General features: G+C 32.8%; 1 protein-coding gene across 1 annotated transcript in view; it reads left to right on the plus strand.

Annotated features, from left to right (window-relative positions):
* The window catches only part of rsh (Rap GTPase activating protein radish), a 558630-nt gene that overhangs the window by 421016 nt on the left and 116500 nt on the right, over positions 1–21114 (plus strand). The window contains exons 12-13 of the mRNA XM_089642770.1: positions 13013–13142; positions 14746–14909. Coding sequence (XP_089498896.1) covers positions 13013–13142; positions 14746–14909 — 294 coding nt within the window. The remainder of the gene's footprint in view (positions 1–13012; positions 13143–14745; positions 14910–21114) is intronic.

Raw genomic sequence — 21114 nt, forward strand, 5'->3', positions numbered from 1 at the left:
TTAAATGAACTCAGTCTGTGAACGCATAGTTACGTTTAACCTTAAATAAGAGATAGTTATAGACATACTTTTTTTCAACGTGAGGTATACTATACAGAAAAAAATTCGACCTTTGAGTACAATAAATTTTAGAAGCCATGGTTAGATCTAATATTGAATCGCAGATCTCTGAAGACGGTATTTCTAGAAAATTCTATCACGTTTGTCATGCTGACGTATGTACGTAAGAACGATAATCTAGCAAATTATTTGGGAGGCTCGGGGGATGAATGATTAACAACGCGAAGTGGTTACACACGAGAATCTTGAATAATTGTGGCATTCCGTTTTTAGACAAAGACAAATTATATTATCAATCGTAGAAACAGTTCTCGTTGTTCGCCAGTCCCAAAGGTATGTTAGGATTTTCGTATTTGGGTTGTTATAAGATATAGGTGTTTTATGATACCCAAACGAACACTGGTGGGTGGAAACTTTCACAACTTCATGCTTAGATCATATTTCAGAGCCATTTGTGATTTCTTGTGAATATATTCACAGCAAAATCGAACAACCCTAAAACATAAAGATAAGATGAGTTTCAGATCAATAAAAATGTAAAATTTAAAAAATTTATTAAACAGTATTGAAAATCTTTTTTTTTTTGTTTTGGCCAAAATTTTTAATGATAATTACGCAATACGTATGTTTTAATTTAGCTATGTTTTATGTGAAACCGCAAACGAGTCCCAACTGTACCCAACCTTCTGGAGCCAGTGAGACTGCCGCATCCCCAATTGGGGTATGTTGTGAGGTTGAATGTAGTGGGGAGGAGAAGGAGATGGGGAGTAGGAACGTGGGAAGTTTCTGTCTGCTCAGATCTGGTAACCAAACACGTCTAAAGTCATTTCGGCTTATATTTCCGTGGTCTTACACCAGCTAAACAGTCTTCCACTCAGACAGGATTTATAAAAAAATAAGAAAGATGGTCCTAATTATACATAACGCATTCATAGAAAATTGTACCAATATACTTACCACATTATATAGGGCATACAATAGATGTCAACTTTAACTGGTCGAACTACAAACAAAATAGACTAAGATCCTTGTTTGGGAAACATATTTTTGGCTGTATCTATATCGCATTTGCGCAATAAATTATAGTCTATGGATAATTATGCCTCACATACAAGACGTAAGTGATAAAAAAAATATAATTATATAAAACAATATACGAGTGTATAACGTTATAACAAAAAATATATTATTGTTAAAAAAAAACATTATAATTTTGATATTTTGTCATGTGAATCTTTTTTACGTCTTGTATCATTTTTTTTAATTTAGTTTACTATAAGAGTGTGACTTTTATTCTATTATTTTACTCTTTATTCTTCTTGACAGTCCATTTTTTGTAGTTTTTTCGCAATTTCAAATGATCTTCTATTAAATTTTAAATTTTATTGATATGAATGATATTGGTATGCATTAACATACAAATATTATTTTTGGAGTAAGTAGTAACAATATTGTTTTAAAATAACGTTATAATAGATTTGTATGGGTATATAATGTAAATAGGATCACATCTCAGGAGAGTTTGCGGAAAGTACTCCTTACCCTTGTAGATATTAAATTCGAACCGTTTCCGCCTGTTCCGACACCATTTCCCTCCAAACCTAATCTCACCTTCCGAGATAAACGTATAACCGCGGGGGTTGACGTTAGAACTAAAGCAGGAATACTCTGGGGGGAACCTTTGCTAAAATATCAAGATACGTTGTTTTATTTCACTCCCAAGGTTCTAAACGAAACATGCATATGAAACAAGAACGTAGACCATAAAATACCAAAAATCAAACATTTACACAATAAATTTTTAAAAATATTTTTTTGAAGTTATACCCAACACTGAAATATATCATTGAAGAAGGAGATAATACTTATAAATCTTAAATATGCGTTAGAGTGGCTAGAGGCATTGTACTTTTAAGACAATAGATCCTGGATTCGATTTCCAGTTGAGACCTTTACCTATTTATTTTTCTGTGTCTTTTTCTATTTCATGTTTCGTTTATTTATTAGTATTATTTATTTTATTTTATTTTATTTTTGTTTATTGCAGAAACAAACAGTACATAATTACATAGATGACAATAGTTACAAAATTATAAAAGTTAGTACAATAATTGGTACCAATGACATTTCGCTGACATATATGCATATGAGGTATATTATACATTTTACGGTTAAGTCACATTTTTAAGTTAAGTTAAATTAGTGTGCTGGGGAAGGAGAGAGGTATGTGTGAGTGTTTGTGTGTGTGTGTACGTGTGCATGTGTTTCTGTGTGTGGTTGTATGTGTTGTGTGGGCGAATTCAGTGTGCTAAAAAAGTTTTTCTTAAATAGAGGGAGAGAATCAAAAAATATATCGGTATTTGTGCTTGTTTGAATTGAGTTGAATGTTTGAAGGATGCGAGAAATAGGGGAATTGGCTGCAGCGTTTGTATTATTACTAGTTGTGTAAAAAAGTTTGTGTGTCGAGTTCTTTTAGATGGGGTGTAAAATTTATTTGGGATAGAAGTTCTGAGCAGTCTATTTCGTTGTGTATTATTTTATGGAGAAATGTCATGTCAGCTACCGTTCGCCTGGATTTCAGGGATTGGAGAGTGCAGATATAATTATTGTTGTATTTATAACCTAGGTACTTAATGAATTTATTTTGTATGCGCTCTATATTATAAGTGTATTTGGGATTCCAGACAGGCGATGCATATTCCAGTGTACTTCTGACTAGTGAGGAATAAAGCATTACTAGCGTACGTGGATTTTTAAATAATTTACTCAGACGCAGTACGAAACCTAACATTTTGTAAGATCTGGTAGTGATTGAAGAAATGTGCGTATTAAATATAAGTTTACTGTCTACGTAGACTCCAAGGTCCTTACATTCGCTTTTTGAGATCACGGGTTCATCGCGGAGTGAATAGGGAAAGTTAATTATATGCTTGTTTCTGGTGAAGGACATGGTGTGGCATTTTGAAACATTGAGGTCCAAATAATTAGCTGTGCAATAGTTGCAGAGCCTGTCTAAGTCACTTTGTAGCTCTCTACAGTCCGATAGAGAGATGACCGTTTTATAAATTTTCATATCATCTGCAAACATTAAAAATTTTGAGTGTTGGAAATATGAGCCTATGTCGTTTAAGTATATGTTAAAGAAAAGCGGACCAAGGTGAGAACCCTGAGGAACGCCCGAGGTTGCGTTGATTATTTTGGATAAGAAACCATTTATTGAGATAACTTGACTACGATTACTAATGTATGACTTAATCCATCTAAATAAGTCACCGTGTATTCCAAGACGAGTAAGTTTATTTAAAAGAATTGAGTGAATAACGCGGTCGAAGGCCTTTGAAAAATCGGTGTACATAGCATCGACCTGTACCCTTTCGTCCATATTGCTGTGCAAATAGTTGACAAATAGGACCAGGTTAGATGTAGTAGACCGGTTTTTCATGAATCTGTGTTGGTTGTGTGTAATTGCTGTAGCGATAGTCGGGTAAAGTTGGTCGTAAACGATTTTTTCAAGAATTTTACTTAAGATAGGAAGCTGAGAGATTATCTTCTTCTTTAAAGCGTAGCTTAATGCTAAATTGCTATTTTGATTAATCTTTATAACGAATTGATGTACATTATGAATACCAAAAATTATGCTTTATATAAATTGAAGATTTTTCTATCATTTCACTTGAATAGAATACAAATAAAAAAATAAATTACTCAATAAAAAATATAAATGTAAACTACTAAAAAAAAATTTTTTTTCGACAGAAATGTATGAACGCGTAAAGCAAACAACTTTTACGATATTATAGTTAAGATTATCTGTGACAGTTTCATTTGATTTACTTTTTTTGCTTTCTTATAAAATTATTTTCAAAATAAATAAAAACCAGTTTTGTGCTTGAAATCGAATGTTTCTAGACTCCGTTTGTCAAGCGATTTTAATGCCTATTACCAACAATACGAGATATTCCAAGAATATATACATTGTTGGCTTGTAGCTTCCTCTTAATGATATTTTCATATAGCTTAAAGTTTACGCCTGAGCCTGTTGCACGTTTTATATTCATTCAAGTTCTGCTTCACTTCTGGGTTGACGCCAAAAATACTCAAATACCTAACCACTGCAATGATTAACAGATTGAAGTGTATTGCGGGCGGGTCTATGTAGTCAAAGTGAGCTTATTTTAACCTTACTTCTGATAACATTATTAATGAACAATTTTAAAATGTATCTCTTCTTTTTAAACAGATAAACAATTTAATTAACCTGTCCGGAATCCATTGATCTTGTATAACCTGGTGACACTTGTTTTATTTGCTATCCATACAGATCACACTTTTGAGATTATTTGTTTACTGACCCTAACAAAGGGGCCAAATCAAAAAAAGAATCCTTTGAATATTGAAAGTAAATCTCTTTCAGATCATAATTAGATTTTAGATTTTAAAAGCTTGTTATTTAAAATGACTTGGTACGTCATTAAGTACCTACATATATTTTCTAGTAATCCAAGTTCTTAAAAGAAAGTACTCTTTTGCGTTTGGAGAATTTGTAAAAATATATCAGAATAAAAATTATCTGGTTTATGAGTAGCATAACGTATTTGTTTATTAATACCTAGTTAAGACACTAAAACTTGAAGATTTTATCAAAATATATCAGAATCAAACTAAACTGGTTTATGAGTAGCGTAACGTATTTGTTTACTAAGCCTAGATAAAACACTAACATTTTGTAATCAAGAATGAAAAAGCCTAACGTTTAATGGCTTCCGCGGTTGACTGTTAATGATCCTCGGCTACGAATCCGGACGCCACGGTTTTGAATCCCGGTGTACGCAAGTGAATTTTATTTGATTAAAATCTGTTATTTCACAATCTGTTAATTTAATATAATATTTAGTATATTTGCACGTTCCAGATTGGTAAACACTTTCAGTATTGCCCTGGTAAAAGATCACCGTACTGAATCGAAACATTGCTTGGTGTGGCTTTAGCCGTGTTTGGTGACAAGATCTGAATCAGGTACTTCCTTACCTTTCTCTATTCTATTTCTCTCCGTCCCCCCCTTCTTCTTTCAGCCTCACAAAAACCCTAATTGGGGATGGCATAATCTCATCAGTTGAGACTCTTGTGCGATTCTTTAATTAAAAAAATTATAACCCCTTATTTTATGGATTGACCCATTTTGAAAATGTTCCACAGATTGGCAGGAACCATATTAGCTGTAACTAGATCACGTCTTTCCTGTTCAACTACCTCCGTACCTTACTTCCTGAATACACCCCCTCCCCTCTCCCACCCTTAACTTTTACGTGACCTGCAACCCCTGAATCCTGGACTCGCCGTTTCCGCATATTATGTCGAAAAGCCTACCTGTTGTATCTGCCAGTGACTTGATATAATAGTAATAAATATTAGAGAAGAGTAATATTATTCCCGGGGGTGGTGCAGATATATCTCACGTAAGATTATAGATATATCAAGGTAATGTCAAATTAAGTAATAGTTATGAGTATTGTTCACTTCGACTTTGTTCTTTTGGGCTTAGTTTTGCTCGATAATATATTACAGAGCTTTGATAAATCATTCTGTTCCCCTGATTAATAATAATAATATTTCTTAACATTTTTATATGTTTATGTAACGCCATTTTTTTAAACTCAGGCCTTTGCCATGTTTTGACAGAAGGTCCTAGTATTTCCGCTTCGCAATAAAATCCAAATTAAAAAATATATTTCTGAATAACTTTCTAAGTTGATATAATTCGCTTTCAAATTTTATTGTTTTATATCAAAATATAAATTTTGAATGCCAACATAAAAATAAAATAAAACCTGTTATTTTATGTAACTACAATTACTGGTAACTAAAAAGTATGTACAACACACACATTTTATAAGACGAAGTATTACAAAAGTCACTGTCATCTCACTTTTATAAAAATAAGAAAAAATTCTCAAGCTTTATAATTTTTTTCGAATCGATTTCGGAAACTTTTGGTTTAAAAAAAAATTTATATAAAGCGTAGTGTTTTTTCTTTCTAACACCGTTTAGATCGTATTTCTCTCCATGACAGTGAGTGAGATACAACGATTGCTTTGATAGCATATGAGTTATTCTTAAAAGCGAACAAATTAAATATCAACTGTAGAGCTCCCCTTGGATCACGTGGTGCTATATCTGTCACCAAATGTCATGCCCTCATAAGACTCGTCATATCTCATATCCTATTATGTTCACATATAATGTAAATAGATTTTGAAAGATGAAACATCAAGCTTTCTCTTTGCATCTAAAAGTTTACCATTGACATTCCCGTACAATAGTAAACAGAAAACCGCCAACAATTCACCTTATTAAGTTTAGCTTTTTTTCATTTAAAATGATAAAAAAAGTAATGTGAAAATAACCTTTACAAAGCCTTTTTTAACCTTTTAAGTCTTATTAGATCTGTTTTTTAGTTTCGTACAAGTTAACAATAAAAAACATCGTTGATTTTTAAAACGTAAGCTAAATTTTTTATATCGTTTGTCCGTTCGCAATATCATAATCTGAAAGAATACTTATTCTGCTTTCAAAAACAGTATTTAATTTTTGGATTCATTTCAATTCCGCAATTCTATTCGAAATTGAATGTCAAGCAGAAATAATTGATGACAAAACTATAAAACATAATAACCTAAAACCATTGCTTAAATTATCTAGTAATTACCCAGTACATCATACATAATAAAAACTCAAAAGACTAATTGTATCTCATATAATATGGACTTTAACTGCAACTGTGAAGCTTTGAAATGTGTGAACAACATCAAATATCTAGGTGTTATTTTAGACAATCATCTTAATTGGAAACATCACATTGACAACCTTTCAATTAGGGTAAAAAAATTAATTCACATATTCTTAGCATTACGCAACATAATTAAACAACAAGACCTAAGAAAAATTTATTTTGGACTGTGCAACCCCATCTTAACGTATGGTTGCATTGGCTGGGGAGCGTCAGGAAGAACAATTTTAGATCCGCTTGTAAAGGCCCAGAAATCCATAATTAGAGTCATTATGCGTAAACCCTATAGGTTCTCAAGCGATGAACTCTACAAAAAATTTAATGTTCTTGATATTCGTCAAAACTTCATAAAAAAGATTATTATCCATGTGCACAAAAATCTAGAATATTTTAATAAAATTGATCATAAATATAGTACAAGAAGTCACACCAGAAAAGATCTCGTGGTCCCAGGGAGCAATACGGCAAAATATCAAAAGACATATACATATCTGGGACCGAGTTTATATAATAAAATCCCCCCAGATTTAAATATAAAAAATGCAAAATGTCCTACATGGGTTCAATAATAACGAAATGGTTGATTGGCTTAGGTAGGGAGGAGTCTGAAAAACTATTATATAATGTCACTTAAAACTATACATGTTTAACTATTAAAGTCACTTTTAGTAAAAACTTAATATAAGACTGAATAACTATTATATAATGTCACTTAAAACTATACATGTTTACCTATTAATGTCACATTTAGTAAAAACTTAATATAAGTATACTTAATTTTAAAAAAAAGAGTAAAAATTAAATTACATTTGGCATTTCACAAACATTTGGTTCCTTAGAACAGGCAATCTGCCTAGCTAGGAACTAAATTCAACCTAACAAAACGTAATAACACTTGTATCTACTCATTTTAAATATATGCGCTCATTATTCTATATTATTACTGTTATGTCTACTTTAAATGTATATAATGTAAAAAAATAAATAAATAAATAAAATAAATCTTTAAAGCTCTACCAAGATTTTATTACGAAAATATCAATAGTTGTTTACATTACCACATTTATTTACTTTGTCTCGGACCATGAAAAGGTTCGAATTTTTTGTATAGCAATAGACTGAGAATTGCACACAAGTCCATGAAATAATTTTCTGTACGTAACTTAAAGTACCTATTAACCAACTAGCCTAGCCATTCAAATTAGTTTTTTTTTTAATTAAATTGGTGATAAATTACTTATATTGGTGACAATACCCTAAAATAAAGCCAGAATCTTAACGCCCTAAGTGAAGCAGCCGTGCACAAAAATATGCAACGCGCGCCGCTGGTATATAGGACAGACTTGCGGTTGAATTCGCCCTATCAAATATCTAAAATAAAGTGGGAATCTTAACAGCATAAGTGATGAAGTCGTGTAAAAGTAATATTAGCCGTGCGGCCCGGCGTGACAGAAGAACCTACGGTTGACTTTGCCCTAGCAGGCCTAGAAAATGAATCTTTCCGTGGGGTTTATTTTAATTATTTCTGACGAACGTATTGCTAAAATCACAAATGTTTCTAGAGGGATCCCTCGGGAAGTTACTAATTCATCGTCTAGAAAAATAAAATCTGGTGCGTAAACCTAATTTCATAGTTGAAAAACTTTTGATTAAAATTTTCAAACCGTTTTACATAAAATAAATAAAAGTAAGATCCTGTTTTTATTAATCTTTAATATTAAAAACTTACCTCCGTAGGGATCGCACTAGAAACATTTGATATTTTAGTAATATGTTCATCCGAAATAATCATAAGGTGAGTCTCGAGCAAGCCCTTATTATTAGAGTCTTATTTCGCCAATTATTATCCTGGAATATAGCTCGATTATTTGTGCCCTTTCTGAACAAACCAGAAATAGAAAAAGTACAATAAAGTTTTTAACGTTATCTGTACACGAGAGAATATGCATACTATCCATTCCTATGTTCATGCTTGTTCTAACAGGAATGCTCGATTTCAACTCCTTAGAAGTACACCGAACAATATTTTTAGGTAAATAATTCCTCATCTCTGTAACATCTTAATCCAGTTATATTGAAAGAGGTTAATTTATATTTGCCTAACAAGTAGCCTCCTGAAGATAGCGCACTTTACCCCCGGACATCCTGTACATTTTTGCATAAGATACACCATATTTGTTTATTTAAATTTAAAATACAGCATAAATTTACACTTGCTATGTATACTATCAAGTTACGACCATTAAATTTATTTTGGAAAATTTTCACTCGGAAATGGATCATATTATAAAATTGTAAACAACAACTACTTTGCTTTGGGCAGTTTGCAGTTTGAAAGCTATTATATTTTAACATGACTAATTTAAATTTGATAGTTTGTGCTTTGAAAACTATTATAACATGTTTACAATACGAGTAAGCTGATAATGGGTTTCTGAATACAAACACATTATTTCAACTGAATTCGAAAAGATGTTTATTTACGTTCTACGTTTACGTAGATTAAAAGTATTCTAATGTCAAGAGTACCATAAGTCCTAGCAAAATACCAATTTCTATCCAAGTTACTTCATTTTTTATACAATTAATATGGATACAGATATGGACAATATTATATGAATTAAGATTAGTTGTGCTAAAACAATATTGGATCCACTAACACCCAGTGACGTCCAATTTTAAGAGATATAGGCAATTATACAATCAAAAATATATATATAACTGAAAAACCGGAGGTCAAATACTTAGGACACATCGTAACAGCCGAGCTCAATGATGATATGGATATTGAGCGACAGAGAAGATCACTGTGCATCAGAGCAAATATGATTTCTCGACGATTTAACAAGTGTGGCCCAAAAGCAAAAAGGCAACTTTTTAACACATACTGCACGAGCCTGTATACCTCGGAGCTGTGGATCAACTTCAACAAAGCATCTCTAAAAATAATGGAAGTACAGTACAACAATTCCTACCGAATACTTTTTGGGCTGTCCTGGTACTGAAGTGCCACTGAGATGTTTGTAGAAGGGCGTGCTCCCGGATATCACTAAATTTCGAACGCGACTAGCCACGAGCGAAAACGGTCTTGTGATGGCAGCACTGCACTTCTGGCAGGGACCTATTTACAAGCGATGGAGCCAAATCCTGAAGTCATAGATAAAAAAAAATATGTATTCATATATATATATTTTTTTTAAATATTTTTTCTTTAAAAAAAAAACTTCAATCTCATTATGTTTTTTTGTATTATTATTATGATCTTTTGTTTTCTCTAGAAGTAGTCCAATAGTTCCACCTACTACTATGGCATCCGTCACTCTCGAAGTAATCCAATAGTTCCAACTTCTACCATGACAACCGTCACTCTAGAAGTAATTCAATAGTTCCACCTACTACTATGACAACCGTCACTCTCGAAGTATTGCAATAGTTTCACCTACTACCATGACATCCGTCACTCTAGAAGTAATGCAATAGTTCCACCTACTACTATGACACTCATCACCCTAAAAGTGATCCAATAGTTTCACCTACTACCATGACATCCGTGATCTAGAAGAAATCCAATAGTTCCACCTACTACTATCGCATCCGTCACTCTCGAAGTAATCTAATATTTCGACCTACTACCATGACATCCGTCACTCTCCAAGAATTACATTAGTTCCACCTACTACCATGACATCCGTTACTCTATAAGTAATCCAATCGTTCCGCCTACTACTATGACATCCGTCACTCTCCGAGAATCGCATGAGTTCCACCTACTCCCATGACACCCATCACACTCAAAGTGATCATATAGTTTCCTCTACTACCATGACATCCGTCACTCTAGAAGTTATCCAATAGTTCCACCTACTACTATGACATCCGTCACTGTAGAAGTAATCCAATAGTTCCATCTACTACTATGACATCCGTCACTCCCGAAGTAATCCAATAGTTCCACCTACCATAACATCCGTCACTCTAGAAGTAATCTTATAGTTCCACCTACCACCATGACATCCGTCACTATGAAAATAATCCAATAGTTCCACCTACTACCATGACGTCCGTTACTCTAGAAGTAATCCAATAGTTCCGCCTACTACAATGACATCCGTCACAATAGAAGAATTGCATTAGTTCCACCTACTACCATGACATCCGTGACTCTAGAAGTAATCCAATAGTTCTGCATACTACTATGACATCCGTCACTCTAGAAGTAATCCAATGGTTCCACCTTCTTCTGTGTCATCTGTCACTCTCAAAGTAATCCAATAGTTCCACCTTCTACCATGACGTCCGTCACTTTAGAAGTAATGCAATAGTTCCACTTACCACCATGACATCCGTCACTCTCGAAGTAATCCAATAGTTCCACCTACCATGACATCCGTCACTCTAAAATTAATCTAATAGTTCCACCTACTACCATGACATCCGTCACTCTGAAGTAATCCAATAGTTCCACCTACTACTATGGCATCCGTCACTCCCCAAGTATTGCAATAGTTCCACCTACTACCATGACACTCACTCTAAAATATCTAATAGTTTCACCTACTACTACAAACTACTGAAAAGTAGTTTATTGGAACTTTTCTGTTTTTTTCTGTATTTTATTTTATTATTTACTGTAATATATATTTTTTGTCTTGCTTTCTTTAAATAAAAAAAAAAATAAAAAAAATAAAAAAATAAAAAATAAAAAAACCTACTATTATGACACCCGTCAGTCTCGAAATATTCCAATATTTCCAATATTTCCACTTACTACCATGATATCGTTTGTTCAGAGGCAATTTTAATGTTTATGTCCACTGTTCAAGATCATACCCGATGCGTGGAAATCGAGAATATTCTGCGTAAATTAGTCAATGATTTGCTCCTTGATTTATGAAGAGTCAAAAGTTAACATTATTTTGTCGAGTAGCCGATGTATAATAATTTATTTATCACACTTTGATATCTACAATATATTTTATTTTTATTATCACTATCTTATCCTTGTGTAAAACGGTATACATGTGAAATGATCTATTAACTCCCTCGTTTAGTCCAGATCTAGATATCTCTTCTTATATTGCCTTCCTTCCGCCACAATATCGCACAACCGGATGGCGATATAGTTTCCGTTGTTGTATACAATACAATGGCGTCATTATAACTTTGTTTTTGGGGTTTTCTACAACGACAAACATTATACAATAATGCGTTATTTAAACGTACAAGTTAACAAAAGTAGTAAATTTGAATTAAGAGAAGTTATTTTCGTGTCTCTTGAAAACTTCAAGGTTTATGCTGAAGATATCAACAAACTAGCACAGTAAAGAAGATATGTTGTTTATCTGCACTATATCCCATCCCATGCCATGCTGTGTTGGGATAATAGTCTGTTCTGCCATATATTATGCATAGGAGATCGTGGTGCTGCTATAGCCGCAGTTGTTTGGTACAAATAATTTATGGCATTACAGAAAATATGAAATACCTATCAAATTGCATTCCTTCTAGACTGAAGACTTAAGTTTTTTCACATTTATGTACATTATTTCTTTAGGGGAATACACAAACGTTAAATGTATATACTCTTAGGACGGGTTGTTTCCGAGAATTTGAACAATTCATCAAATTTCAACGTTCATTTTCGGGTTCTGTGAAAGACTTATTCAAGTTCTATTTTTATATCATTGTAGGCTAGTTGCTTGACAAAACTGAAATAAAAACAGAACTTGAAAAAGTCTTTCACAGAACTTGAAAATGAACGTTGAAATTTGATGAATTGTTCAGATTCTCCGAAACAACCCGCCCCTAGTGTGCCTTATATTACCACGATTATTGGTAATATAAATATCACTTGTCAAACTGAATATGTTCGATTTCTGCGCAAAGTAATTTTTATTTATTTAATGACTAATTTTATACGAGAGATTTTTAAAAGTTGTTTCTTATACGCGTTCCTACATTTCTAATGGAAAAATACATTTTTTTAGTAATTTAATTTAATTGTAATTTTTATGAAGCAATTAACAATTTATTTTTTACGGTATGAAAAAGCTTCAATTTATCCAACGCAAATTTTTGGTGGTCATAATGTAAACCGATTTGTAGTAATATTCACATTTGGCTTCGCCACCACTATTAATGAACCTGTTGTGTTGTATTGTTTAGTGCGAGTGTCAGCGCGCATCAAGCGACGCCCGACGCGCTACGAGGTGTCGGTGGTGACACGTGACGAGGTGGGCGCTTATAAGCCTTACCTGTGGGAGCAGAGCGTCTTCGACAAGGGACCCATGTTCAGGTAAACATTGTCTGCATTCAGAATGTACAATTAATAATATGTTTTGTTTTTGTTTGTAAAAAAAAATATTATATTCAATTATTTGTTAACCACAGTAGGATTAGTAGACGATATCTCCAAAAATGACGAAGTTATAAGATTTGGAAGTGAGCATTGGTAAAATTTTTGCAATAGTATCTCGTGAAGCCAAACGTTTTACAAGTAATCCAATAGTTCTGCCTACTACCATGATGTTCATCACTCTACAAGTAATCCAATAGTTCTGCCTACTACCATGATGTTCATCACTCTACAAGTAATCCAATAGTTCTGCCTACTACCATGATGTTCATCACTCTACAAGTAATCCAATAGTTCTGCCTACTACCATGATGTTCATCACTCTACAAGTAATCCAATAGTTCTGCCTACTACCATGATGTTCATCACTCTACAAGTAATCCAATAGTTCTGCCTACTACCATGATGTTCATCACTCTACAAGTAATCCAATAGTTCTGCCTACTACCATGATGTTCATCACTCTACAAGTAATTCAATAGTTTCACCTACTACCGTGACATTCGTCACTCTAGAAGTAATCCAATAGTTCCAATTTTTTTGTTTCTTTTTTTTACATTTATTTTTGCACTGGAGGTCCTGAGGAAAATAATTTCTTTCAGGGCCTATGTCATCTCTGTGGATGCTGTATGGAGGGTTTTTTTTAGGAGAGGAAAGAATGAACATAGGTCTTGAATTGACTTATGTTGTAAGAGAGAGGAAACAGAGAGGCCGGCAAATCGTTCAACAGTCGAGCTGTTGTCCTCAAGAGTCGTAGAAGCGACCCGTTATCATGTGACAAATGTCAACCGTGTACATGTGTTGGGCGCGCGTTTGACGTGTTTCCGAAAGGCGCGTTTGTATGAAAATGTTTTATGTTTAACAGTAAGATTAGTTTTAGATATCACAAAAATACGAAATTATGAGCTTTGAAAGTGAGCATTGATAAAAAGGATGCAACTAATTTGTGTTTTCCAAAATTTCAAAAAGTCCAACACGATCTATTAAATGTGATACATTTTATAAAAAAAAATTTTTTGTAGGAGACTACCTCATTCATAAAAATTACTGTTTTTCTATTATTAAAAGTAAATCAAATGTAATCGTGTTATTATTAAGTTTTGCAAGTAATTTAGTTTGAATTATTGTGACAGCTGTTTCAGCATTCAATTTCGTTATTAAACTGTTGTTATTCTACATTGAAAAGACTTATTTACGTATTTTAATTTATCCATCCCATAGATTAATTTATTCAAAGTCATTATGATGTTCAAAGTAATATAAAATTGGGTAGGGGTAAGTAATTTGTCTCATAACAATGGCCTTAATTGCCAAAACAGCTATCACAAAAATAATTTTAAAAACTCGCAGGACATTAAAAAATTTGGTTTACTTTAAATCAAATAAAAATGTAAATATATTTTTTACTATAATAGGTTGAAAAACACGAAAGATATCGTGTATCAGAATGTGCCTTTAGCAAATTCCTAACTGTCTCTTGGCTCATGATGGCAGAATTAAACGCAGTGGCAATAAATAAACAACTATTCATTTTGGTCCGCAGGGAGTGGTTACTGACCAAGATCGTGAACGGGGAACGAGCAAGCTACTCGGCGCCAAAGTTCGCGCGCATGCAGGAGAGGACGCGCAGTCAGATGCTGGAGGACATCGTTGCCAACCTGGCTAACCACGCCGAGACCGGACAGATCCCCAAGCCGTATCGCAGGGGTGAGATAGCATGCTTTTGTTATGATATCATATCTAGCCAGTGAGGTGTCGGGTGAAACTCAAACAAATCTACTCATCTTTCATTATATCCGTTACTCCGTTATTCTGTGAGTTACATAAACGTGGACCACCCCTTAATGGAATACTACAGCACCCAGGCGGGGAACCGGAGAATTAAACTCAGCGTACGGCCACCGCTTTGCATGTTGCATCGTTGCAAAGCCCGCGGTCTTCACGTTTTCTCCTTATACATGGCACGCGACGATGTCGTAGGCAATAACTTACTCTCCACGTAAAGAAGAGTGTCTATGACGGACGCCGTTGATTAGATTTTTATAAAAATCTACAGTTTTATTCCCAGATTGATAAAATTTTGCACACTTGACTTTCCAATTAAGAGGAAGGTCACTAGGAAGGAGTCTACGCGAGATTTCGAAAAACCACCCAAATTCTATTTTTCCACCCCTTGAAGCATAACTTGATTACATTTTGCAAACTTGACGTTTAAAATAAAAGCAAAAGGACTTTTGTTAATTTGAAAAAATATCATAAAATAAAGTTGGAATCCAAACGACGTAAGAGAGAAGGCGTGATCAAAAATATTCGGCGCGCTTTCCGGCGTGTTGGACGGACCTACGGTTGAATTTGATCTAACATGTCTAGAAAAGTGATTTTTCCACGGGATTTATTATAATTAATTCTGATTAACATATTATTAAAATTTCAGAAGGTACTAATTCGTAGTCTAGAAAAATAATATCTGATTTTTACAGCAAATTTAATTGTTAAAACACATTATAAAAATTTATCAAAATGTTTTACGTAAAATATTTTGATAGTAAGGTAGTGCTTTTATTAATCTTAAATATAAATAACTTACTTGGGTATCGGTCTGAAAAAAAAAGAATATTATAGGTGAGAATTCGTAGGAATTAATTAAAATGTAAGCCTAGAGCAAAACGATGGACAATATTTTTTAATTGATATCTTGATTTTTGTAATAAAATTGTGATAATCTCAATAATATAGGGTGTTCATTTTGACTCATTTATTAAGTAAAAAATATATTTTATTCAAAAATATATTTATTGATGGTGCAATGAGTGAACTTTTGTCTAAGAAAATAGTGATCGATATTAATTTATTAAATAAAATTATAAAGAAAAAAGTTCTAACAAATTAAATATTTAGTAAAGAATACTAATCTTAACATTTCAAAGAATATCATAATATCGTTTGCAAAATTTTCCACAAAAAACAAAAATTGAAAAACATAATTATTTTCGGTGTTTATCACTTTTTTTTTAAAGCGTAAAAAACACTTTTTCCCAGGGATTTATTATTTTATAAATTAAAATATGATAAATGTGGACAGGCAATATTTTTGCTAGTTTAGGAACGGATCTTACGCTAAACAAACTTCTAAATTGTGGAATTTTGCTGAGACACTTAAAAGCACTTCGCTTAATACTTTTCCGTTAAATTTTTAGTCGAAAAGAATCTGTAGTGAAACTTTAAACTCATCTCTTCAGAAAATCGTACAATATACTAATATTGTAAATATATAATTCGGTTCCATGCTAACTCAACACAGTGACTATTCAACACATTTTTAAAAAGTGAAATAAAGACATTAAAAACGAGGAAAAAAATTTTAACCCAACTTAACCTAACCTAACCTACTTAACCCAGTTGATAAAGTTTTTGTTTCATCACTTTCCATGACATTATATAACTTTTTAAAGATGTGATGAATTATCATTTTGATGATTTTTATCCGGTAACCATATAATATACATCGCTGTTATGTGTATTAAATTTTATAATTTGGCCAGAAAAATTATAAACTAAGATTACTGAAATACTGGCCCTAAGGGGATTAACGCGCGCAACTTGGTATCACTTCCACACACATATCACTTGTAGTTGACCGTTACACCAAAACAAATCGCCGAAAACCATATTAATTTTACAAATTATTATACTGAAATACCGGCCTTAAGATTATGAACATAAATAAATACATAAACACACACATCGTAATATTTCTACATCAGCCCTGATGATGGACACTGTAATACTTTCCGAAACTTGGCTAAAGAATGGAGTATGCACAACACGGCATAGTAACCTACAAATTATTCACGATAATAACTATGATTACTGTGTACAAACTTTTTCTTGTTAAATATTATTAATATTTGACAAAAGTCAAAATATTTCCCCAACAAATGTAGATATAATATATCTCGACGCTATCTAGTGGGATATTCAGTACTAACAAAGCCTTTCCTACAAAAATAAATTTGGTTGTTTACAGGTGAAAAAATATAATAAGCAGTTATTGTCGATTGAAGTATTTGTACATATTAAATTATTTGGCGGGTTGGGAATAAGCCGACGTAGCTAAGTGGTCCAGAGCACCTGACCGGACATCAGAAGGTGCGAGTTCAGTTCCCGTCGGCGGCATTTATTTTTACTCGGGAAATATTTTCAATTTGTATGGATATTTCAGGCGAGTAATAATGAATGCTTATAATTAGCTGTTTTTTGTTGCTTACTCCGTAGAATGATCTTAAAATAAATTTACATTATCACATAGGGAATTTACATTTCCATTTCATATTATGTTTCACGTTCCGCAATGAACTCTGAAATGAGTATTATATTATATTACACAGTGCGTCCAAAGAATATGAAACAACATTGAAAAATATCAGCAACAGTTTTGCAAGACCTCAACATATTTACGATCAAATTATTTGAATTGTCCAAACAGTTTTGGATAAAGTTGCCTATCTTGAATTGTATATCATCACGTGTAAAAATCGCCCTGGTGAATTTCGTAGCACTTCAGAATTTTAGTTTCTGATTATTTTATAACAACACATAAATATCATGAAATAAACGAAACACTTTATAGTCAATAACCACTGAGAAGATAAACCGAAAGCGGTATGTTTGTTATTGAAATAAGCTCGATTTTCCCCACTTCTGGTGAAATTGATCGGATATTCCCAAATATCAAAATTCTTTATTGGACAATGGACATATGTAATCAAATTTACTGATCTGTCTTGACCCTTGATAGTGATAGGACCTCTACTTCTGCAAATGCGGAAGTTCTGCTTACTTCTCACTTCCGCTTCTGCTTCTGCAAAATCATTTATTTATTGAACGTAAAATTTTACATAATGCAGATTTATAATATATATACAAGTACATGTAATAAATGTCAGTAGGTACAATAAATACTTTTCATGTTACTTTGTAGTCACATTATCGTAAAATTTGCATAAATGAATTCAACAAGTATATTTATTTTTACTCGGGAAATATTTAAATATTATAATATTTTGGCTCCTTGATTTAGGGAGGGTAAAAAGTGAAGATATGTTGATCAATAGATAATCTCATTATAAAAAATTACAAAAAATATATATGTACATTATTGTCAAAACACTGATACATAATTTTTTAAAGTACATACAATACAAAAACACATATTTATCACCTCTGAACACAATTGTCAATTCTGTATTAATCTGTACTTTATTTATCAATGCTATCGATTATTTTCTAATCATCCAACTATATTATAAACTTATAAACTACCCTTCCCATTTTTTCTACCTTACAACTCCTGTGGTGATCTGTCTTTTTATTACTACTATCTGGCTTATATTTACTTTACCGGTTTTGTTTTATATTAAGTACTCAATTGTAATATGAACTAAACTTGTCAATTTGACTGGCCTAAAACAGGATCCATTCCTAGTTGGCTAGTCAAAGTTTCCGCATGTTTTATTGTATGATTTTTATGTGAAATAAATTTATTATTATTATTATTTATTTATTTTTTTTATTTGTCATTTTATTCTCGTTTAATAAACTTTTAGCTATAAATTGGTATATTTTATACAATATATTCACAAACATAAACGAGAAAAATTATTGATCTTTTTTTAGTTAACAATTTTACTATTTAAATCAGCTAGCTCTAATGGAAGACAAAAGCGAATTAAAACCGACTTATAATGCAATATTGTTTAACTAAATATAATATATATATAACAGAACTTAAACGGAACTTTGGAGAATGAATTTCTAGTACCAATTCTACATCCGCATACAACTATAGGTCTTGACTCCTAAGTCACAGGGTCTATGGTTTAAATTGGCGACGCTAACATTCTTCCAAATTGGTATGAATTACACTTTCGGAAATTCTATTGAGTGCCTGTAACCTAAAACATAAAAATCTGTTTAAAATTTTCCGCACGAAAAATCTTGAGATTTACTTTCTGAAAAGTAGGTCGAAATCTTGTTGACGGAAATATCAAGCTAAAAAAATCATATTTTAATAATTTTCAGCAAAAAATACTCCTCGGTTCTCTTTTGCCTCTAGCAAATTACGCAAACGAATTAAAAGTTTTCATTCACCCCGTCCTACTTTGTATATTCCTTCCGTTTCGATACAAGGATTGCCAGATTATATCGAAATGGAAAATTGTTAATGCGTTATCCCGCCAATTTGCGAGTGCCCGCCATCCCTCTTATTCATTATTAGAAAAGCAAAAGTTGGAAGCGAAAAGGTTAACAAACTTTCCGTCGCCCCGTTTCAAATAATACGGACATCAAGGGGTGACGTTCTTAATTCAAAAACTTTGCTCATTTAACTAAAATTTTGAATTAGTATCGAAATAAGTAACTAACCATCACACCTTTAGCTGAATGGGTAGGTAGAAATAATTGCCCATAACACAACTTTGTGTTGGCACACATTTTTTTAATTAATTAAATTTGATGCATCGTCTCATACAAACTATTTATTATTCCGACTTTTGACATGACCCGACTGAAGTATTTGATTCACAATTTGGTCGTATCACGTGATCTCCATTTGTCCCCAATTTCTCCTATGTTATACACTATTTTATGGTGGTAGGTTGTACCACTGTTAAAAATAAAAGTACGGATAGGTTTATTATCTAGAAATAAAAAATAGTTAAGAATAATAAAAATGTATTACCACAAAAAAGACATAATAAAAAAGAAAATAATTAGCATCCTACTATATAAACTGTCTGGCAGAGGGCTTGCATAGGTAAAATGAAGGTGTGATACCAGTTCGTTCTTGATGCGAATTAATAGATTCCGGTTCTTCACAGCAACTCCCAGTTCATAATTTATCCAAAAAATAATCTTTTAGTCCAATTCGAAACAGCCTCACGCTGCTGGTCTCCAAAAAGGTCCCTCTTAACCAATGAGGATCGGCAGATGCCATCCGATTCCATCCAATCCAATTGTCAATGCTCCATATGCACAGCTGATGCTCACAAAAAATGGCGAATGTGTTCGTCGAACCTCAGCCAAGAGGAAATGCTCGCTGCTCTGGCCCGGTGATCAAAGAATGGCCACTGCTGCCAATGCAAATCACAGATCCTTGCTCCCCCAGGTTTGGCAACTCTCCAAGTCAGAATTCCAGGGCTGTCAATTTGACCAATAGCAAAATGACAATGTGTAGGTACTTAAAGGTCCCACACACCAAGACCATAGATGCGATGTAAGTAAAGTGATGCGCACACACCTTGTTATAAATATTATATGTAACACCACTATTAGTAAAATATTCTGAATTATTCATATTACTGATAATCCGAGATTGATTACTATGTTTATTGTTAACAAAGTACAAAGAAAACAGATACGCTGTTGTCATTGTGCAAGCTGAGATGTGAGAGGAATATGACACTAAAACATGGACTTTTATACAACTACAATACATCTGTCTCGCTTTACACTGACAGAGTCAAGCACCTGACTATATTGTTCTACAATATACCATCCACTCTCACGTCATCTAATGTTATCCTTACACTAAACGCATTTGTTTCATATCCAAGCCATTTAAGCGTCCCTTTTTCAATCATTTGCTGTGATTTCATACGCTATGCATTATTTCCGGATTTCATTCGTAGTAGGTCAAATTTTTTTAACCCTAAACTCCTCAGGAAACTCCTTTTCACAGTATTCTTTCTTTGCCAGTTAAATTATTAAGGTTGGTATCAGCGCTCCATTGTGGATTGTTAGCATCCATTCATCGAAAAATTAATTATATGACTACAGCGAAATATCGCCACTATAACAATTTTTGATATTCTCGAAAACTCTTTGTATGATTGAATTGAGACATTGATATTTT

This window comes from Hesperophylax consimilis, chromosome 18 (assembly GCF_061612785.1).
Source record: "Hesperophylax consimilis isolate HC1 chromosome 18, BYU_Hcon_1.0, whole genome shotgun sequence".
Taxonomy (NCBI): Eukaryota; Metazoa; Arthropoda; class Insecta; order Trichoptera; family Limnephilidae; genus Hesperophylax; species Hesperophylax consimilis.